Source organism: Panthera tigris, chromosome E1 (assembly GCF_018350195.1).
Source record: "Panthera tigris isolate Pti1 chromosome E1, P.tigris_Pti1_mat1.1, whole genome shotgun sequence".
NCBI classification, from domain to species: domain Eukaryota; kingdom Metazoa; phylum Chordata; class Mammalia; order Carnivora; family Felidae; genus Panthera; species Panthera tigris.
The window spans coordinates 12,045,614-12,068,461 of NC_056673.1; the positions used below are offsets into that span (position 1 = coordinate 12,045,614).

At 57.1% G+C, this 22,848-nt stretch overlaps 1 protein-coding gene across 3 annotated transcripts in view; it reads right to left on the reverse strand.

The window, feature by feature from the left end:
• The window catches only part of LOC102955459 (myosin phosphatase Rho interacting protein), a 154,144-nt gene that overhangs the window by 52,923 nt on the left and 78,373 nt on the right, over nt 1-22,848 (reverse strand). For 2 of the 3 annotated variants that reach the window (XM_042966316.1, XM_042966317.1), the window contains exons 4-7: nt 17,004-17,155; nt 11,695-11,779; nt 5,750-5,969; nt 4,517-4,676 (exon numbers count right to left, since the gene is read on the reverse strand). In XM_042966316.1, the coding sequence (XP_042822250.1) occupies nt 4,517-4,676; nt 5,750-5,969; nt 11,695-11,779; nt 17,004-17,155 (617 nt within the window). Of the gene's footprint in view, nt 1-4,162; nt 4,677-5,749; nt 5,970-11,694; nt 11,780-17,003; nt 17,156-22,848 lie in introns of all 3 variants that reach the window. The other variant, XM_042966319.1, reaches the window with a different exon arrangement.

The following is a 22,848-nucleotide window of genomic DNA, read 5'->3' on the forward strand; positions in this document are numbered from 1 at the left end:
AAGAAAATGTCTGTGCTGTGGTCAATGCCACTTACCGCACCTGGATTAATACTTCTGGGGGAGTTGACACCTGGCTACATTAAATCACTGAAAAAGCAACTTCACTTAAAAAAGTGATTCCTGGGGTGCCTAGGTGGCTCAGTCAGTGAAGTGTTCGATTTCGGCTCAGGTCATGATCTCGAGGTTTGTGAGTTCGAGCCCGGTGTTGGGCTCTGCGCTGACAGCTCGGAGCCTGGAGCCTGCTTCTGATCCTGTGCCTCCCTCTCTCTCTGCCCCTCCCCCGCTCATGCTCGGTCTCCTTCTGTCTCAGAAATAAACATTAAAAAATTTTTTTTAAATAAGAGGAGGAGACTGCTTTAAAAAAAAAAAAGAAAGAAAAAAAGTCAACAGACCCAGAATAAAGTCACCTGTGCTAAATCCAAGTCACCAAATAGTGGTTAATCCCTAACTTAATTACAGTTTCAACCTCTCCCAGGCAAGGAATCTTAAACCAGTAAATTTGGAATTACCTAGTCAGCACTAGTGAGTTATCTACCTGATAAGACCCCTGCTGTCCCTCAAAGGAAGGTGACCTTGCCCAAAACAATGCACTCTTTGCTATTAACTTCCTTGTTCCACCCTCTTCTGCCCATAAAAGCCTCTCTCTTCTACCTATAAAAAGTTTTTCATTTTGTACAGCTCTTCGGAGCTCCTATTTGACAGACGAGATGCTGTGTGATTCATGAATTGTTGGATAAAGTCGATAAGATCTCTAAAGCTTACTCAGTTGAATTCTGTTTTTTACAACCGTGACATGCCACCAGACCAAGGCCTGCCCTCTCAGGGACACCCAGGCAAGTGCCCCAAGGTCACCCCACAGGAAGGGTTTTTACTTTCATTCTGGACTAGTGGCAGAGTCAAGGGGAGCAAGTGAAGGGCCTCTGAGCCCCAAAGATAAAAATCTAAGGGAGACTAATATCTAACTCTAGAAGGAAAAAGAGGAAATGGGCTCAAATCCTGAGACCCCGCCAAGAGACTCAAGAAGGGTTACCAGTAAAAATGGATCTCTTAGGGTCTCTTCATCCCAGAAGCTTAAGATCAAGGGCAGAATTCTCGGGTCCTCTGGGCTCTCCGCCCCTCTCTGTGCTCACACACAAAGCAGGAGCTCTGGGGCCCTAAACCTCTGCAGAACCTTCTCCAGGAACACAGCTTGCTCCCAGGCCAACCTGCCAGAACCAGCAGCGCAGGCAGCAGGCAGCAGCGGTTGAGGGAAGGCGGCAAGAGAGGGTGTGCGCAGCGAGCGCAGGCAGCGCGGGCAGCGGCAGGAGCTCCTGGGAGCCACAGGAAGCTCTTGCAAGCGCTCAGCCTGCTTGGGTGGATGGGGCCCCAGGCGCCACCACCCTGGAGGTTCCAGGCCCACGCACAGACCCAGGTACTACCACTTGCAGAAGGGGAGCCCCTCCAACTGACCCCGGGGCCTAGAGAGCCCTGGGAAGGCCGCATGGAACGGTGCCCCACCGAGTCACCTGCGGCTCACGAGCCACCGGCCTGCCAGGGCTGCAGAGAGAGGAGTCAGATGAGGAAAGGAGAGTGGCACTTGACACGGCCTCTCCACACAGAGGGGGTTTCTGGTGAGGTCAGCCATGGCTTATTTTGCAAGGTGAGTGAGACGCTTTTAAACTGGTTCCCTTGAGGTACTGCAGGTGTGGCAGGAAACGTCCCCCTGGGCTGGCTGACAGAGAGGAGGCACCTGCACCCGTGCCCCGCCTGATCTCTCCAGGTTCCCAGCCCAGGTGAAGGGCAGGACCACAAAAGACCTGGTCCTGGTGTCAGTCACCAAGAGTTTAACAAGGGCCATGGCCTCCCCCATGCGTGTTTGGCAGTGACTCACCATCCAAGAAACATCTGAAAAGCTCTGGAGCAAATCTGAAGAGCAATCTGAGCGGCCCATAAAGGATTGCTTCAGGGCCTTGGCCTGTCAGGTGACCACCCCCCACTGTGCCCCCCCAACCTGGCTCCCGGGCCAGCCTGGCTCAGCTGTGGCCGACGTCCTGCCAATATGGGGTTCTGCTCTATTCAACCAGGACGCAGGGATCCGATCAAGCACAGGGTGAGCTAGAGTGCAGGCCTAGCAAAGTGATAGCAGCCAGTCAGATGTCATTAGGGTAAGAAAGTGACAATACAATGTGAGGACGCAGAGCGGGTGGGCTCCAGGGGTGCCAACACCAGGTGGAAACCCATCTCCATGGTGGCAAGGAGCATGCAGAGAGAAAAGCCCCAGAGATGCCATCTACCCCAGGCTACTAGACAAGAACAAGTTCAAAGCCAAGCAGGTGTGCTGAATGTTAATTCTTCGGTCTGCCGCTGAACCAGGGCAGCCACTCGGGAGCCTCCAGGATCCACAGCCTGCCTGCCGGCCAGTGCAAGCCTCCTCTGCTCTGGCCCACAGGCCTCCTAGTCTCTGGCAAGCCCTCTCAACTTATCTATTTACTTAACTGCTTTAAGGGCAGCCGTGGTCCCATCCTGGGTCACATCATGGGAGCAGGGTCTTTCCAGTTAAGGGCCCGGTGGGGATGTGCAGCCTAGCTCTGTTACACCAGGCTGTTCCTGTGAGGAGTCACCTGCTTCTGAGGCCCCATCTCTGTGTGTGACCCAGGCACCTCTTGGGGTTGCTAATCAAACAAGAAGACAGCCAGGGCTTGAAGGCCACCTCCCAGGCATCAGGTCAGCTTCCTTCTCCCTCTGCCTAGGAATCAGGCACATCTGCTTTCTTCTCAAGACCAACAACTCTGGGCATCTCCTCCTTATTCTTGAGGTGGACCCACAAGTGCACAGGTCCCTCCCACCTGGGGCTTTGGGAGAGCAGGTGGGTATTAAGAAAAGGGAGCAGGAGAGAAAGGCACCCTGCTCACAGCCGGCCCCTTGAGGAGGGGAGCTCATCGCCACCCTGGCCTGTCTCTTCAGCATGCCGACTCTGAGCTTTAGTTAGGCTTCGGCAGGGTGGGGAGGACATTCTGGGAATGCTTTGGGAATTTAAGTCTGAACCTCTTTTTTCGGAAAGAGGTTTCATTCAGGAACCTAATGAAAATTTCGGATTTTCTTTTCCCAGAAAAATGTACACATGGACTCTCCAATCATTTAGGGGGGTTCGTGGACCTCCAGCAGTTCACCCCCGGACCCGGGTGAGACCCCTGTTGTCAAGGCTCTGTTTACAGACTCAGGGATGAAGCTCCTACTGGAAGGGGGCACTCCAGTGCCGTGATCCGGGTCAGGGTCTCAGAGATGGAACCAAGCTCTTTCCACAGCTCTCTGGGAAGCACAGGGCCGGTGGAACAAGAGAAAAGGAGGACAGAGCCCTCCTCTCTTCATACCACAGTTGAGTTCCATGCCTCTGTCCCAGGCCCTGTCCCAGTTCTCATCTCTAAACCCTGTCTCTCCCCAGGAAGCTGTGGTTCTGTGAGCCTCCCCATGTCATGTTTCAGCCAAGCCCGGATGAAGAGCGATGCTGTTGGACGCTCGGTAACCTCACAGGCTACCTCAGCTTCCCTGTGACTTCCCGTGGCTGCCCACCCCACCTCCTTCAGTGCCCTCCACCCGTGCCAGGAGCGTAAGGGCAAGGGGAGCCAGCCCCTACACTTCTGGGCTCTCCCTGCCTCCACAGGCACCTCAGAGAACAGAAATGGACCAGGAAAGAACAGACGCAGCCACATAAGGCCCAGCGGCCCTTAATGTATCAGTGCCAGGAGGCACTCACAGGAAGCAGCTGGCCTCTGGCCCAGATCTCTGGGTGTCCAGAGAGGGATCCTACATTTCTGGCTACCGGGGGCTGAGTTCTGTGATCAGAGCCCAGGCTCAAAAAGGGAAGGCTCCCCACACACTCTGAACAGAAAGGGAGAACAAGTGTGCTTTGGGAACGTGTGCATGCATGTGTGAGGTGAGGAGAGGAAATGTGTGCATGAGAGTATGTGTGAGGAGACATGTCAAAAGCATGTAAAAGAACACAGGAGTGTGTGTGTGTGTGTGTGTGTGTGTGTGTGAGAGAGAGAGAGAGAGAGAGAGAGAGAGAGAGAGAGAGAGAGAAGAGAGAGAGACACAGAGAAGAGAGAGAGACAGAGAGAGAGAGAGACTGTATAAAGGAGGGGCGCGTGTCTGTGCACATGTGGCCCTCTAATCCCCTCCTTACCTCCGCTCGTTGCCAAACAGACGGGCCACCTCTTCCCTGCCAGGGCTCCGGGCCCGAGTCCTACGCTCCAGCCGCCTTCTCTCCACTTGGAAGGCTTCTCGGTGGCTGATCCTGACGGCCTTAGGGACGTCGGCCAGGGCGGCATACTGCCTGCTGGCTTTAAAGGCAAAGGTGCGCCCCAGTCTCTCTGCTCCCCGCCCCCCAGCGCTGCTGGAGTCCGTGTGGGCGGGGGGCCGGCTGGCCACGTCCAGGGAGCCACGGGAGCTGCCGCAGACAATTCGGCCGGGGGGTCGAGAACCTGGGGAAGGAAGGGGATGACCAAGCTCCTGGGAGGGCGGTCCGGGGCCACTATACCTGTTGTTGGGGGTGCTGGGGCTGGGAGGGGAGAGCGGCGGGGGCAGCTGCTGCTCCTCGGCCTTCAAGTCCTGCTTGGTCTTCTCCAGGGAGAAGTAGCCGCTCTCTACCCGGACTTTGCGGCCACAGTCCATGCGGTCGCTGCTCATGGCGCTCTCCTCTGGAAGAGACAAGGGAGGCGGGAGACACACTTAGCCTGCTGCCATCTTTGGTTTCTGGGAACTTTTTAAAGTCCCATATGGCTCGCCCTACTGCAGAACCTCGGGACAGGAATGAAATACCCTTCCCACACAAGTCCCTCATCCATCTCTCTCCTAACCTGGCTGCCCCTGTTAGACTGCCTGGGGGTCCCTGAGCTTCCAGTTGGAGGGCTTCTTGGGGGAGCAGGATCCCTCGCCCCCGAGAGAGGTCCCACCAACAACCGCTTCTTAGCAAGCATCAAGGAGGAAACCAATGGCCAAGTAGCCGTTTGGCCTTTTAGCACATCTGGGGACAGCAGAGGCAGGGGACTTCTGCAGGAACGAGGGGAATGGATGGGTGCTACCCATGAAGAGCTGAGGCAAAATGTATTTTGGCCCGAATGAACTGGGTCAGTCCTAACTGTCTTGTCTTTAATGAGCTGGACAAAATATAAATGGGAGAGGCCAGCCTATGTCACACGGAGCCCTCGAGGGCCCAGGCCAGGGAGGCAAACGGTGCCTCCCTGCCTCTGCTCCGGTAATTCCAAAGCGCTAAGTGAAGGGAGCACAGCAAAGCCTCCGGAGCACCCTCTTCCCTACTGTGTGCGCCCAGGGGCTGGGTAGGATGGGACAGCGAGAAGGACGAGGCTGCCCTAATGAGTGCTGCTCTCAGGACACGCTGGGCTGCCAGGGTCAACTAGGCCACGAACACAATGCAGCCACTGTGACAGGAAGGCCTCCCGGTACACAGACCTCGTTCCGGAGCAGTTTGATTCTCACAACACCCACCTGGGGCTGACGGAGCAGGTGCCGTCTTCCTCCTTTACAGATGGGACTGAAGAGCTAGAGGGGCGAGGCCAAGGCCGGCGTCCAGGAATCCCAGGCCCACCCAGGCCAGGCCCCTGCCGAGGGCTGATGGACACGGAAGGTGAAAGAGCCTGAGGCCCAGGGCTTAGGACTGGGCTGCACCGGTCCCTGAGTTCCCAGCACCAGCTCTGTGGGGATGGACGCCTGTTGCAGAGCTGTGAGGTCGGGCCCCAGGATTCCCACTCACCGTCTTTGCTCTCCAGCCCAGGTTCCCTCAGTGTGCTGGCAGCGGGAGGCTGGCTCTGGCTGGGACTCTGAGCTGGACTCAGGCTGCTCCCGTCTGGCTGGTCCTTGGCCCTCATTTCTTCCTGCCAGAGTGTAGACTTGGTGGTGGGGACTTTCTCAGCACTGGGGATGCTGCTGCTGCTGCTGCTGCTGGTGACAGCCATCTTGGCCGGCCCTGGTTCCTGGGGGAGAGAGCAGCGTCTGTGCAGCCACAGCACACAGCCTGAGCTGCTGCGCAGGTCCTGGCTGCCCGGCCGCCTGGCCACAGGGGCCACTAAGGTCAACCGCACTGTGTCAGTGGCCCGGAATCCCTGGAAGGGGAGGCTCAGAACAGAGATATCTTGGTCAGGTGAAAGCTCCATCTGGACAGCACCGTGGCCGTTTCCCCTCGACAGCCCCAGTCAGTGCGCCCAGAGTGCCTGGTCTGACTGGCCTCAGGCCAGATTTGGTAAATACACGGAGCAGAGGCTTAGGGTTTCTGCCTGGACCTCCGATAGCAAACACACGCCAGTGTTCCCTGCCCACAAAACCACAGAGCCCAGAGCAGCGGACCAGGCACTAAAAGTGAGATGACAAGTGGCTGGCTCAGAGTCTGTCGTTCCTAGACTTGTAGGTGCTTAGGACACGAGTCACAAAAGATGGGGTGGGGTGAGGGAAGAACACACCATTGAGATGGCCACTGGGAAAATGCAAAGCATGTGTCCACACAACACCCATGCCGGGGCCAGCCCTTGCCCACCCCCACCCCCCCCACCCCCGCCGCCTTCTGGTTCTAGAAAGCTCAAACAGGACATCTGGGACACTGTGTGAAGGAAGAGTCATCAGATACAAACAAAACATCCAAGTACATGCATGCCCTCCCACCCCGCCACGAGCCCATATGGGAGCAGTGTCCACCCCACGTCTCCCCAGATCGAAACTGGTGCTGCTCTGTGGGAGAAGCATTCACATGGGAGGTACTTAGCCAAATACAGAAAGTCCGTTTCCAGAGCAGGCGCAGAACTGTGACTCAACCTCAAATCCAGGGCCTGGACAAGGGCCCGGCTGGGATCTCTAGCTGCCCTACAGCACCAGCTCACCCGGGCTTGGCCCAGGGTCCTAGGTGCCAGCTACAGAGGGCACTGCTAGCAAGACGGCTTTGCTCTCAAAAGCAAGACATGTCTCATCTGTCTTCCCAAAAACATGGGGATTATGCGCGAATGCCCACCTTCCACTCCCGTCCTGGCGGCCAAGTCTCAGTTTTAGAAACCTACCTTAACCCAACTCTCGAGGTGGGGCCCTTGGCGAGGATTACAGATGACACAGGTGATGTGTCTGTGCGTGCGCGGGGTTTTAACCGCCGGGATTAACCGCTGGGTTATCTGCCACTGAGCACGGACCATGTGCTGGGCTCTGGTACATCACTGTACCATCCAGTCCTAACCAACACACCTCGCAGGGGAGGCTGCCCGGGCTGAGAGGAGACGGCATGCTCATGCTCGCATGGCCAGTAAGGGGCAGAGTGGGGCTTCAAGCCTTTTCCATCACCGGTCACCCTCAGGAGGGGCGGTGGGAGGGGGGGAGGAGTATGCTTTGGATGGGCATCCTAGAGGGCTCACTGAGAAGCCCAGGCACCAGGTATCTCAATGTGAAAAAACAGGCATTTTACCAGGTCCAAAGTCTTCCTTGGCTTTGCAAGAATTCTGGAGCCTCAAGGGATGGGATAAAGATAAGAAGGCTCTTCCCACAGACCCAGGACGCACCTGACTGCCCAATAGAGCAGTCACCAGACCTGGCTGAAGATTCCCTGCAGCTCTTACCCACCTTGAAAGAACTGGACTTCTTGTAAGAAAATGGCAATGGTTTCTGACAGTTTCCTGAGGGCTCCAAAAGAACCAGGCTCTAATGATCTAAGGAGCGCCAGCCCCAGGGCCACCTGTCCTTCCAGTCAGCCCACCGCCCTCAATCCATGAGCCCCAGCAACGCATCCCTCAAGCAGAATTCACTCCAGGTCCCCCTGCCGTGGCCCCTTCTGGCGACTGAGACTTCTGTTCAAAGGCCAGAGGCGGGCATGCTCTGGTGGGCTCAGGGTGGAGCTGGGACTCCTCCTAGAGAACTGGGTGGGGTGGGGTGGGGTGACGTGAAGATGGTCGGTGAATCCGTCCCCTCTGCGGAAGACCAGCTGCACAAGGGTACGGAGAGGTTGCCAGAAAGGGCCCAAGAGGAATAGGCGGCAGCTGTGCTTGTGAGGGAAGTGGCCTCAGCCCCATGCTGTGGGTGAAGTGCCCATGGCATATGCACACCCCTCTCTGATGCCTGTGGCTCCAGCACGGAGCAGGTGGGCTGCCACGGATTCCCAAGAGGCCGAGGAAATTCTAGGCTTGAGATCCAAGGGGCCATGACAGGGAGCTTGGGAAACAAATGCATGTCCCAGCACCTCGTGGCTACACACCCACCTTCTGGCCCTGGGCCTCCCAATCTGTGCGGGCTGGTCACATCTGCAGATCCCTCCCCATGCTCCCCACTTCTGGAAAACACCTCGCAGAGAGTGAGGGCCCTGAGTGGTGGCCAAGGTCCACAGGCAGTTCTTTTTCTCTCCTCTGGAGGCTCTGCTTTCTCTTCCCTCTCTGCCAAGCCTTATCGAATCGGTGGAGACAGAGGGACAGTCTGGCAGCAGGAGCAAAGCCACGCTGGCTTCCAGGAGAGGGGGCTGGGTGGGTGATAACAGGAAAGCCTGATCTCTGGGTAAAGTTGCTGCTCTTCTCCAAAGCGGATGTGTGGCGGCTGTGGGGCACTGCCTCTGCTCCCCACACTTGTCGCTGTTGTGGTGGAGAGGGTGCTGGGGGTCACAAGGACACAGACCACAGGTGCCTGTGGAAGAGGAAGGAGGCAGAGGTACCAGGTTTCCTACGTGCTAGTCCCTGCATGGTCGGGGCTATCAGCGTTTCACTGCTGTAACGAGGTCTGTGCTGTTCATCTGGCAGCTCACAAAGGGCTTTGAAAGGTAGGGAGGAAAGAGAAAGGCAGGCCCGGGCCGCTGTCGCCTCCACATGCTAGCTAAGCAGGTACCCTCTCCAGAGGAGGTTTCACAGAAAGCCTGCCTTTCTACTTCCTGGGCACAGGAATGGAGCGGGGACCCAATGAAAAGAAGGATGTGACCTGGAGCAGCCACCCAAGTAGAGAACAAGACACCCCAGAAGAAGTGGCAATCCACAACACACGTGTGGGCCTGAGAAGAACCAGTGTACTGGACCAGTAGGGACATTCCTCCGGGCATGTCTCTGGTCACACTGAGAGGGGTCTGTTGTTTTACAGGTCTCTCAAGAAAGGCAGAGAAGCAAGGGCCAAGAGGCTGGCGGGCGGGGGCATGGGAGAAACCAGCATTCCAGAGCTCCACCTGATGAATCAAGCCTCCCGGCCCACACACTGGCAGGGGGAACACGCGGCCCCTGGCCGCAGACCTGGGATTTGGGGAGAGGGCGGTAAGATCTCCGTCCTTCCTGTCCTAGTCATACCTGGCATGGATCATTATTCCTTCTCTCTAGGCATCTCGGTATCAGGAAAAGTCTTTCCTCTTGGAGGGAACTGGGGCTGAGTAAAGCAGCAGCTCCCTGAACCTGTATCTCAGGCCTCAGGCTTTGGAGGCTCTGGCCAGGGCCAGCCTGACTCCCTGCTGCTCTAGGCTCTGCTGGGACCCATGTGCCCAGTCTAGAGGCTGTCTGCTCCCCCCTGTAGCTTGATCTTCATCCTCCCTCAGGGCCTGGCATGGGTCTCTCTCTGATACTCTCAGGAAACCACTTGGTGAGTGTACTCTCCATGGCCCCAAGTCTTAACTGCTTGAGACATCCTTCTTAAAGTGGGCCCCTGTGGGCTCTCCTCCTGAGTTTCTGGAGGGCACGGCACAGCACAGCGGCACTTCCAGATCCCCACTGGTTTTATGTGAAACTCTCCCAGGCCACAGAGAAAGAGGCCAGATATGGGGTCCTGAGTTCCTGCCTCGATGGGGGGCCCACAAGGCTTTAGGCTTCCCTCCCTGTTCCATTCAGGGTAACAAAACACCTTCAGCATCAGGCTGTGGAGGGAAGGCCTGTCCAGAGATCCCCAACTCTCCTCTGGAGAGACCCCACATCACCTCATGAGACTGATTCACAAGAAGACGGGCCCCAGACGAAAGTTTACAGCTTCCAGAAACCAATAGAATCAGATGTGATGCTCTTGGGAACAAGGGGTGGAAAGAAGAGTCCCTGCCAGGCTGGCTTCGGCTGGGGCTCAGGAAGGGGTGAGCAGAGCAGGCTGGGACACCCATGCTCTAAGAGACTCTCAGGGAAGTGGGTGATCTCCCCACCCTGTGATCACGGGGCTCCTGCTACCAACGGAAAAGGTGAAGCTCGGCCATGGCTAGCAGTATCTAGAGGGAGGGGACAGCCGGGGAGCAGGGACACAACCAAACTCCCCAGTCTGGGCCGAACGTGTCTATTGCACATGTCGTTGCCTTGTTTGGAGGTCGGAGCTTTGCTCTAGCGATGTTTCCAAGACATCACTATAGAAACGCAAAGTAACCCTAAACGCTATTATTCTGCCTGGGATTTTTTCTCTCAAACCAGGCAGCTTTGGGGGATTTGTGTGTGTATCTGCTGTTCCCTAGTAGGAAGCCCCACTTTCAGTCTCCAGGAATGACTTCAACTGCATTTTGCTGACTTCTTGCCAGGCATACTACCTTCAGAGGATGCTGGCCTGAGACACCTTGGGGAGCGTGGACAGACAGCAGACAACAACCATTGGCTGAGAGCAGGCCCAGGGCCGCACTCCATCAGGGCCTGTGCAAGGAAGCCCAAGGTGGGTGTGTAGAGGGCGAGGGACCCAGGCCAGCACACACCTACCAGTCCTGCCCAGGCTGACCTCTGCCACTCGCTGAAGCAGACAGTATCCAGTAAGGACTACAGAGCCCCCAGTGGGTAGCCAGGTTCTGTCACGGGCTGGCTCCCTGTCAGACTCTGGGCCTTGCAAGATCCCAAGGGAACCCGATCCCCATTCTGCTCACTCTTAGGGTTGCTGTGAGGCTGGATCAGGCAGGGCAAGGCACTCGGTAACTGTGAAGTCTGGAGCAGAGAGGAGGAGCATTCGCTGAACGCCCATCAGGCGCTCAGCGCTTCCCTTCATGCCCACAAAAATCCTATAACCAGATCTCAAAGGGCCCGTTCTGCGAATCAGTTCACTGAGGCTCAGGAAGGTTAATTCGCTCCGTCAGGGCCCTGGGAGTGTGAGGAGCATGGCAGGGAGGTGCACAGCCCTTTTGGGTGCCCTGTGCCCCTGCAGAGGTGGAAGAGAGTGGCCTTTGGGAAAGTACTAGACCTGGTGGGACTATGCAAGGTACCTCCTGCTCTGGTCACATGGGAGGTAGGACAGGGGCCCACGAGTCAAGCCCTGAGCCCTGAGAGCCCCTCACTCGGCCAGGACACTCCCTGTCTGGCCTTCCTTCCCAGCCTGCTGTCTGTAGGATCATCCCCGTGTGTCAAGTAGAGCTGAACTGAGTCCCTTCCTCAACCGTGGTGCGCGAGGACATGCGTGTGCAGCAAGTAGCCTTCCAAGCATGCTGCGTGCTCCCTAGCAGATGGCAGGACAGCCAGGGAAGGGACACGTGCTGTAATACTGCTGCTCAGCACTGGCCCACTCACTGGAAACCGCCTGGGGCAGCCCCAGAGTGTACACGAAGGCCACCCTGGCCCATGGAGGGTCCTGCCCTGTGGCTTGGACAGGAGCGTACCGATTGCGGCCCACAGACCACTGGAGGGAAGGAGAGGCCACGCAGGGCTGGTGACCGTCTCAGCCCCATCTGGATCCTTTTCCTCAGCCCTAGTTTTAGGCCGGGTCCTTCCGGGGAGCTCTCACTTCATCCCAGCTCTACTGAAACGATACCACTTTGCTTACCTGTGGTGTGGGAGGCTCCACCTTCCGTTTCTTCTTTTGGTTCTGCTTATTGGTCCTGGGATAGACCATGAGCATCTCTAGCCATCTGGAGAGAGAAGAGGGGGGAAGCACTGGATCAGACCCCTGCTCTTGGGGACTAGGAACCTCGTCGGGTGGTCTAGACACCAGGCGCAACGCTTCCTGCTTGGGGGCATCCACCCAGTGGTCAGGCCTCTGGGCAGCCGAGCAGGGCAGAGCACGACCCAGATGTGAGCCTGCTTCCACTGGGGCAGGAACTGCCAGAAGTGCAGCCCAGGACAAGCACAGGCTGTGTTGGGACCAGGCCCAGATGCTGACCCCACAATGACCAGAGTGCAGGTGGGGAGGGCCATGTGGTCCGCCCAGGCACAAGGAATGCTTCACCCTCATGGGGCAGCAGGCCTGAACCACAGGCCTCAGAGTGCAGAGCAAGCACCTCACTGATCCCATCTTTGGGGCTTCGACTTGGTTTTAAAATGGTCCTCCCAGAGAAGATTTGTTTAGCATACGGACGGGCTGCTGTTGGGTGTCCTTTAGGGCTACAGAGGCAGGGACCAAGAGTTGTGCTACCAAAGTTCTCTGCAGCAGATCACTTCCGGGGGCTGAGCTGCTGACCTCCCAGACCCACTCACTCACCTCTGGGCCCCACCACCTGCACAATGAGGGCTCTGGGCACCTCGGCTTTGGGGAAGGTCTGGCAGAGCTGCCCAGGGACCCACCCCAAAACCCACATGTTGGAAGGTCCACTCTGGACCAGGAGCAGAGAAGGCAGCAGGGGAGTGTGGGAAGAGCAGCGGCTGATACAGATCTGGCTGTGCGACTCTCTAACCATGACCTTGGGTGGCTCCCAGCCCCTCCGGGCTTTAGTCTCCCCACCTCTGGGGCGGATTAGGCCGTGACACATCCGCTGCTTGCCTCACCTGAGCTTCATTAACATCTGGGAGGGTTGGGTGAGAGGAGACAGGAGGAGTGGAGGGCAGGAGGGACCTGGTGATGAAGGGCGCTCTCTCTAGAGGGGAAGGAACAGCAGGAGACTCTGGTCTCCCTTCTTCCTAGAACACGAGGGTCTGTGTTGGGCCAGCGGCAGCGGCTGAGCTGCGATGTGAGGCAGAGCCCACACCGCCAGCACCCTGGCCGGAGGCTGCAGCAACCCAGGACCCGAGCCTGGGTCAGGAAGAAGGGTTTGCGCCTTTCGCACTCACTGGTGCTTCTTTAATCGGGGATGGAGGAGGGGAGGCCAGTCACAGTCCGTGATCTTGCAGGACAGCCTTAGGAGGTGTGCTGGTTGTTGACAGCAGGCAGCGGGGAAAGTGGGCTTGGGTGTGGGGAGTCACAGCACCCGGGCAGAGCCGAGCTCAGCTCCAAACAGGGAATTCTCAATTTGCTGAGAGAACGAACAACTGCCTGTCCCGCAGAGACCTAAGGCACAGGGTCCTGTGCGTCACTCCTCTGTGGGCTGGTCCCAAAGCAAGAACAGAGGCCATGACTGTATCCGTAAGGACAGCAGATGAGCAGACTCCCTGAGGGCCTCACTCATATGTCATCTGAGGAACTCACATGCTCCTGGGGTTAAAAGACCCACTTTCCAGCCTGCCACAGGGGCTGAAAATTCTTTTGGGCACTCTAACAAGCTGTCGAAGACCCCTCTCATAGCTTCACTTAGGAGAGGAGAAGAGACTGCCTGACAAAGTCACCTCGTCCTCCAGGGCCCCAGGAGCACGGGGAGTATGGCAGGTGGGTGGAGAACCTGTGGGGTGCCCTGAGGCCCTGCCCACGAGCCACGCAGGACAGGGCCTTGAGGAAAGAGATCTGTGCTGTGGTTGCACTGCTGACTGCATGGAGCTCAGGGAGCTGTGCTGGAGACTCAGAGGCTGAGCACAGGCAGGGGCGGGCTGGGCTCGGAATGTGTTCCCTGAACTCGGATTTCTCACGGAAGCCCAGTAGGAAGCGTGTAACGTCATTCGGATGTGTTACTATGTAAAATATACCCGGGAAGAGAAGAGAGGCAAGGGGTGAGTACGGACACGGGATCAGTCATGGATGTGAGTGCCAGGGACGTGGTAGAGTGTTCCCCGACTCTGACAGCAGAGCCAGGGTGAATAAGACTGAAGGGGACAAAGCTGAAAGGCAGGGGCTCAGAGAAGGGGGAAAGCTTGGACTCAGCCCAGCTGGAGAGCACGGAAGAGCCCCCTGCCCCCCAACCCGCCGCCAACTCCTGCTCCCCTCCCAACTCCTCTAAAAGAGCTGCATTAAGCTGTGCCCCAAACATCCTGAAGGCTCCTCCTGGCACAAGAGAGCCGGGAAAAAGAACTGCCAACTCTCTCCATCCGGCTCTGGGAGAGATGCCACGGGCTGCTCAGGGGCCTCTGTTCAGAGAAGACCCCGGGGAGAAGGCTGGATGGACTGTCCCCAACTGCTCCTGCTCGAAGTCAGCCCAGAGGAAGTGTCTGCCGCTCATTAGGGAGCTGCGTGCTTAGACCCATCTCAGGGTCTCAGGGACCAGATGAGACCCTGGGCAAAGGAGCTGTGCCAGGTGGTGAGGATGCCAAGGGAGGAGTCCATCCACAAAGGCAAGAGGCAGACGAGGGAGAGGAGGTGGAGGCAGAAGTCTGTACCCAGGGGACACCGCCCCCCCACCTGTCTCCCTGAAGGAGGCCAAGTGTCCCAGCAGGTGGTGAAGATGGGGAAGCTGTTGCCCAGGGGCCCAGGGACAGGCTGCCACGGTAAGCCCTGCCTGCTGGGCAGGGGTAAGCGAGGCCCGGACCCAGGATGAGGAGAGAGGAAAGCACTGGGTGGCTCTGGCTCCAGGTACGCCACCGGGCCACAGCACAAACCTCCTAACCTCATGACAGCCCAGCCTACGTGTGGGACCCTGAGAGAATGTGCATCTGGTATCGTGGTTCATCAATGACCTTGTCTGCCCACACTGCATGGGAATGACGGTCCCCGTTCCCCATACAGGTGGTGACCTTAGGAGGTCCCCTGGCCTGTGGCAAGTGCCTAATAGTAGGATTCAGGCCACCTGCCAGAGGCGCGATCAGATGCCAGTTTCCTAATGCCATGTAGCACATCGCTATATCCCTGACCTGGTCCCCCAGTCACACATGATCCAGCCTGTCCTGGGGACCCTGGACACCCCTTTCCCATCCCACCTGCTAACCAGAAGCCTCCACAGGACCTAGCTCCCAAGGCTAGATCTCCCCCTAGGAATCCAGCTGGGCAGTGGAGCCCCGGCCTGAGTGTTTCTGCAGACAGGCCGCAGCAGCAAGTGTGAGCCAGGAAGTGCAAGTGGTTCTGTGCTGTCACTCAGGCCTGGAGGGTGGCCCTTGGTCAGGGTCCTCTCGTTTCTAAAACTTTAGTCTCCCAACTGTAGGATGAGGGATCTCTTTGTAAAAGACCTCTCTACTCTTTTTTTTTTTGTTTTTTTTAGTTTTTTTTAAGTTAAGCTCGAACCCATGACCCCGAGATCACGAGTCGCACGCTCCTCTGACTGAGCCAGCCAGGCGCTCCACGCTCTCTACACTCTTAAACCACATGGTTCTAGAATTAAGGCCAGGGAGAGGCAGAGGCAAAGTGGTCCTCCTGTTTGCCCCCAGGAGTCAGAAATGCAAACCTGCCTCTCTCCAAGGGAAAAGGGCTCAGGGTGAACTGGCACCCCCCAGCACAGGGTCACCTGATGACCGTGCAGTGCAGCTCTGGCCCTCTGCTCCTCCTTATCACAGTGTGGACTTGAACTTTTTTTTTTTTTAATGTTTTTATTTATTTTTGAGACAGAGAGAGAAAGAGCATGAGCAGGGGAGGGGCAGAGAGAGAGGGAGACACAGAATCCAGAGCAGACTCCAGGCTCTGAGCTGTCAGCACAGAGCCTGACGCGGGGCTCGAACTCACAGACCGTGAGATCATGACCTGAAGTCGGATGCTTAACCGACTGAGCCACCCAGGCGCCCCTGGACTTGAACTTTTGAACTCGGCAAGAACTGGGGACCTTCTGACCAGTATCCTCACTTCCTCATACAGCAGCCTTAGCCTGAGATCCTGAAGGATAGTGAAGCCCAGGCCAGTGCTCAGTCTTTTTACTTATTGAAACCAAAAGGCTTCACGCTCGATTTCCCTCTACTCTGTGCTGCAATAATCAGCCCAGTACCCCTCACCCCCCAGGTTTACTTTCTCTCAAAGCTTTCTTAGGTCTTAAAGGACCAACGGGATTTTCCAAGATCCAGTGCCCAAGCTCCTGGCCGGGCTGGTGGAGCCTGCTCACCATGCACACGCTGGGTGGTGAGGTCGCACAGAGCTGGCAAGCGGTGCCCTGGGAGCAGGGACTCGCCGCGTGGGCTTAGGAGCACGGAGCTCTGCCCCCCCGGACCGTCGGCCTCAAACCTGGGCCCCCTCCCGCTTCCAGGACTCCCCCTGAGCCTCTGCGCACGGCACGGTCAGGGCAGTGGTGTCACTCAGAGACTTTCTTTCCTTCCACCTGGACAAAGAAGCCAGTGTACGCAGCAGCACTGGGGTGACCGCGAGCGAGACGCAGCCTCCTCCCTCAAGGACCTGCTGCTGCCTAAGGAAGCCACGTGTGCACGCAGACAATCTGCATCTTTTCTAAGGGCCAGCCGATGGCGCCAGGTGCCTCAACGGGGAAGGCTTCCTGGAAGAGTGCACGCTCCGGCTGACTCTACCAGTCTGAGGGATTGAGGGATTGAGGGATCATTCCCCACTGAAGGCACAGAGCCAGTGGGCAGCAGGGGCATATGTGGTGACAAGCAGCTCTGTGCTGGGACATGAGGGTGATGGAGGTGAGGCTGCAGGGCTGTGAAGGGTCCCCCCCCTCCAGGGCCAGCCAAGGAACCTGGACTTGTTCCCCAAGAGATGGCGTTTTCGGCAAAGTCAGACGAGCTCTGGGACTGAGCCCCTCACGGTTGAGTGACACCAGATTGGGGAGGCGTGGGAACGGAGGTGGGGAGACCAGCGAGAGGCCTAAAGGAGACGAGGTAGCCCCGGAGCCGGGCAGTGCCAGCAGAGGGAGGCGCCCGAGCACACAGGACATGAGGAGGCAGCCTTGGTGGGTATGTGGACATGCGGATGATGCAAAGGCGGGTGGAGGGGGAGGCCAGTTTCTGGCGTGGTGACCAGGCACACAGTAGCGCTGTGAAGAGAAAGAGGGGACTCAGAAGCGGCGACACATTTGATGAAGAAAGGGACGGCGATATTGCCCAATTTGTGCCAAAGGGAACCGGTCCGAGAACCCGCTGGTGGGTAAGGAGCGCCTCCTCCCGAAACGTGTGGGGCAGACTCACCCGCTGATGATCTCCTTGGTCTCTGCCCGGATGAAATGCTCCTTCTCAGGGGTCAGGATGCATAGGGAGAACTTCTGGCCTGTCCGGGCCTCCCCATCCACCACATCTGTGCACTGGTTCATGTTGATGGTGCCCTGAGGCAGGGTTGTGGGCTGTAAGAAGATGGGGCGTGGAGTCACTCAGGAGCCAGCACTCATGGGTCAGAGTACGGCAGCATGGACTGTCCTTGTAGCCCCCGGCCCTCTCAACCCTTGTCACTTCGACAGGCACCTGAACCTCTCACGCCTGTGTGAGTCCCCAAATACAACAGACACACGGGGTGGTGCTCTGCCTCGCCGCCACCCTCCTGGCCCCGCTTCCTCCCTACCCATCCCCGGGGAGGAGAGGTGACAGGTCTCTTCTTCTCGGAGGACAGCCAGCTGGACATTCCTTCCTAGCTGGAGAACAATATCCCAGCTGGTACTGGGGGAAGGGGGAGAAACAGGAAGGGGACAGCTCTGGGAGGACAGCTGAGGGGACAGAGGCAGCCAAGAGCCAGGTCTCACAGGGGTTACTGATCCAAGAGAGCAGTGAGAAAAGGCTCCAGAGGAGGTGGTTCTAAAATAGCAAGGTTATTTTTAGAGGCAAGGAGGGGGCCAGAGAGAAGCCACATCCTGGAAGGCAGGCTGTGGGGCTGGCAGGCTGGAGCCACACACATCATAAATGCTTTAAAGGTAGGCCAAGCCCACTAGGGGCAGATGACCCACCGTCACCTCCCAGGAAGCACCCACGGTGGGTCATCACGGATTTGCTACAAGGCTGCCTGGCCAGCACCGGAACAAATAAATTTTTTTTTTTTCCTTTTCTGACACTGTTAGACCCTGAGATTCGGGACAGAATGCAAGCAAAGAAGGCTTTAGATTCCCACTGGGGTGAGGGTCAGCAGAGAAGACCTTCCTAAAGAGGATCTGTTACCCCTGCGTCCTGTGGCCCTTCACCTTTCCCCCAAGCAGGAAGATGCTTTGGGGAGGGAAACAAGGTGCCGTGGCTGTCACCATGCCAAGGGCAAGAGCTCCCGACCTCACCCAATATGGCTGCCAGCTTTCTGGTCCACAGGAGGGGGAAGGAGTATGCTTTCCAGCTCCAAGAAGCCTTTCCTCATGGAGCCTCTAGGCTCAGCCCGCCCTTCCTTAGGCTCAGCTCAGAATGCGTGCGGCAGGGCAGGAGAGCCAGCTGTGAGCTGGCCTCTGACTTCAGGTGTGGATAGAGAGGGGGCAGAGTCCCACTTCTGAGAGGGGGCACACCCATACTAAGCCTAGTGTGGTCCTTCAGTGAAGCAGACTTGTAGCATCTCTCCTGGGCCCTTCTGGAGAGTCTTTGAGCTGGAAAAGGGAGCTTAGTGGCTTATCCTGCAACCAAGCAGGGGGGTTCTTCAGGAGCAGGGAGCAAGACTGGTAGCCTGGGACCCCCCCCCCCATCATCTGTCTTCTGGCTGGGGAGGCCCACAGGCGTCTAGTGCCTGCCCCCACCCCCAATGAGTAGTGCTCCCACGGCCACAAGAACGCACCTTCCAACCCAGGGTGGGGCCACATGGTCCTCCTAGGCTTCCCAACCTCCTCAGTCCAGTTCCAGCACCTCCACTCTTCAGAATTTCTAATCCCAGGTCTGCTCTGGCATCATGCCACTGCCCCATGTGAACCCCCTTTGGGCAAACTAAGGGTGGTGACTTCTGCTCTTTTAGCTCAGCGTCCCGCACGCTGAAGCACACGTTCCCCCTTGCCACCGACAAGGCTCACGGATCCTCTGAGGTGGGTCCTTGTGCCTGAAACAAGGACACTGATGCTGTGGACTGCTGTGAGGATCAGGGCCCTGAGCAGGGCCACAGAGGGGAGAGGGGACAGCAGAGGGGCTTTCCCAAGGTCACGTTTCCTCCTTTGTCCTCGATGTCCACCCCAACTTGGACTCGTGGGCGTCACAAGGTGCCAATGTACGCCCGCCTGTGGCACATGGAAGCACGACGTAAGTTATCTATCTGTGCTATTGTGCCAACAGCTTATAAACTATGACACGTACGTAACACACACAGGGAAGTTAAAACACACCAACAGAAATTCGAATACTTTCCTCTCACTATGCCACCTAGTGGGCTTATCTTTAGAGACTACTGTGCCAGGGTTCAGGGTCACGAAACTGCTCGCCGTCCCCTCTTGCACAGTAGTTGTGTTTGCTGGACACGTGGCCACCGGCCACCAGCAAGATTTCCCAGCCAGCCCTGCAGCTGAATGCGGTCGTGGGACCTCGTCACCAGTCGTACCCTAAGACTTCCTACAACCTCTTTGTGCCTCAGTTTTGTGTGTGTGCAAAATGCGGTCTCTACCTCCTTCCAGGCGAGCTTTCAGAAGCGTCAATAAAAAGCAAAGACATAACAAGCTATGGCCAAAGGAAACGAATGTTTATTTACTATCTGTGTGTCAGGGTCTTATCGTAAGTACGACCTCTTCCACGCCTCCTTAAATATTACTTATGAGGCAGGCACTGTCTAATCCTATTGGACATGTGGAAAAAGGGAGCAGAGTCAACAGCTCCTCCTGAGTCTGCACAGTGCCACTGGGGAGAAGCCTCACCAGCACCGGGGCCACCGGCTGTGAAGGTGCTCACTCTCCCGGGCGATCACCGCTTGCCGGGCGCGGGGCCAGCACGTCCTCTTACCGATACTCCCGCAGCCGCCCCCCCCCCCGCCCCCCGCCCCCCGCCCCGGCTGCCAATACCGCCACCCCCATGTGCTCCTTCACTAGTCTGCCCTCAAACCGTGGACCAGGTCAACCAAGGGTCTCCAGAGAGCCCCCAGGCACAGGTGTGGCCACACCCTTCTGCATTGTCAGAGCTGAGGAGAGAGAAGACCCTTGACAATCCAACTCCCGGCCAGACCAGGCCTCGTGCTTAGAAAGCGAGGGCAGATATCCAGGCTAAAATCCACATCCAGCCAGAGGGAACCCCTCACCCCAACACTGTCGGCAGAGCTCAGCTCCATCTGACAAGCTCCCTGCCCTCAGTCTGTACCTCCAGAGGTTAGGAATCCAGGCCTCCGACGAGGCCGAGTGACACCTAGTTTTGCTCAATTTCAAAAAAGAGGTGGCTGTCTGCAGGCCACCCAACTCTGCTCTGTTGCCAAGTTATGGGTAGGTCCTCAGCCGGCAAAGTCACCAGATGCTCTCCGGCCACCTGGGGGCTTCCGGTCCTCTTCTGGCCTCCACACACATCAGCCTGGATGGTAGGGCTGCATCAGTGTCAACTAATCCCAAGGCCGAAGACCACGGAAGCATAAAGTGACCAAGTGGGACGGCTAAGAGCAGGGCCTCTCTCCAGGGATGTGAGCACACCCTGCTGAGAACCCAGCCCTTCTGTCATTTGCCCCCTGGCCCACAAAAGGCCAAGGGAACCTCTCCCCACTGCAGCCGGGCGCCTGCCAGGGGTTTGCTTTGGAAGATGCTGCCACAGCACAGCCTTACCACCTGGAGACCCTCCACCCCCACCCATCCCAGGCACTTTGGGGAAAACAGGCCTCCTCCACTTCTTGTTGGATCTCGAAGTTTGGGAAGTTTCTAAGAGCCAGAGGGAAAGAAGAGGAAAGTAGCACAGATGTACAAGAAGAGGCCAGCTAGAGCTATCCATGGGGGTCCTTCCCTCCAGGCAGCTGTGCTTACAGAACCAGCGGCCAGGCAAGACTTGGATGGAACGGGACCAGTCCAATTTACACCCCCTCCCCCATCCAGATGGGAAAACAGAGACAAAGGCTTTCCCCCAGGGCAAAGTAGTGCTCACAAAATCTTAACCCAGTCAACTGCAGGTCGTGCGACAGTTCGCGTATTTCAAGCTAATCTGCTCATGACTGACAGAGAAGAGCGCATTTCACTTTGGGACGAACAGCTGCATGGGCACACACACACGGAATGAAAAATTACGGGGCAATACTTTCACCGCGTGCGCTGCGTTCTGTATTATGTTCTCTCACACTCCCCACGACCCACTTGAGGAGTAGGAAAAGCAGTGCTACCCGGTGGTGACAGTGGTCAGCCAGCACGTCTCCAGGCTGCCAGAAGCAGGGGCAGAATATGGTCCAGGAAGGACAAGAAGACTCTACCTTTCAGTAGGAGCCGCCGTGGCAAGAATAATATTGTCTTCCGGGGTTGGGCAGGCTCTGAATAAGTAGTTACAGGTTCACTCTGATGACAGCCACAGGAGGAAGGTGCTCTGACAGGCTCGACACACAGATGCCCAGGCTGGGGCTCAGAGCGGGAAAGGGGCCTGGGGTCACCCAGAGCAAGGGTGGCCCGCGCTTACTGCAGAACCTGTCAGCAGGCAGGAGCAGAGAGAGCCCTCGCGGGAGCATGACCTCCTCCACCCTCCCCAGAGGTGACCATAACGGCTCCCACAAGCTCCCGTACGGAGGCCTCCCTGGTGGCCACACTGGAGGCATGGTCAGGCCGCTAGAGCCAGGTACAAGGAGAGAGCACATCCTTTCTTTGGGATTAAGGAGGTTAGATCTGAATTTCCTCTGCAAGGAAGGTGGCCCTTGGGGAGCTCTGCTGAGTACTGCTCCCCATCTCAGGCGCCCCTGGAACCCCGCTCCCTGAGAGGAACACGCGCTGGTCAGGATCCCAGAGACTGTCCCTTGGCTCTTCCTGCTACTGCCAAGCTGCTCAGAGTCCTGAGTCTAACGAATCATGAGTCCCTCCTTCAAGAGGTGGGACACCAAATGCCATCCAGGTGTAGACTGGGCCACCTGACTCTCAGCACCTGACTCTCTCCAAGGCCACAGTTCTCCCTAGCGAGCAGCTCTCTTTACACGAATATCCTCAAAGTCCAAGTTCTCAAAGGAAACTGGCAAGACCCATGGAAAAGGGGTCTTAAGACATACCCATGAATCCACCCAGGATTGGAGTGAGCAAAAGCCGCCCCCTCACCCCTCTGAGAGCTCAGAGAAGCAAGTGCCTTCCACCAACCTCGGCCAAGGGCCCCAGCAGGTGCCCTCCACACAGAACTCCTTTCCTCCTGTTCCTTGCCTGGCAAGAAGCCAGCAAAGTCCCCCGCCCAAGCATCCTCCCATGTATTCCACAGTCCTCCTGGTCTGTGGGGTGGCTCACAACCGTCCTTCACACCCGCGGTCTCGCCACAAGTCTTCAGGTGCCAGGTCTGTTTCCGTGGCCTCACGTGGCTCCTCTGGAGGGAGAGCCCCCTTCTGCACCCCCGCTGCCCTTTAGGGACTCCAACATGAAACCTGACTGCTGCAACTCTGCCTACAGGAGGAGGCCGGGCCAACCAGGCTGGGGGCTGTGGTGTGGGAGCCTGTCACCTGTGTGCCCAGCACCCCAGGAGAGGAGGAGCCAGATGACTGAGCCTCTAGCCCCTTATTCCCCACAAAGGCTCAGAGACCTAATGTAGCCTCTGGGCTTTACGTTTCTAGAACCCAACGAGCCAAGAAGTGCACCACCTCTGGTACAGAGTCTTACATCTGCCGCTCACCACATAAGTCACCTTGGGCAAGCTGCCGACTTTAAGCCTCAGTTTCCACAAGTGTAAAACAGGAGTAGCGATATCCCTTACTTCAAATGTAAAATGAAGCAGCTACTGTGGACAATATTCTGGAGGTTCCTCAAAAAGTTAAACATGGAGTTGCCACATGACCCAGCAATTCCACTCCTAGGTTTATACTCCAAAGAACTGAAAAGAGGTGTTCAAACAAAACCTGTACACAAATGTTCACAGCACCACTATTCACAATTGCCCAAAGGTGGAAACTGCCTAAACGTCCATCAATTCTAGTCATACAACAGAATGGTGTTCAACCCCAAGAAGAATGAAATAC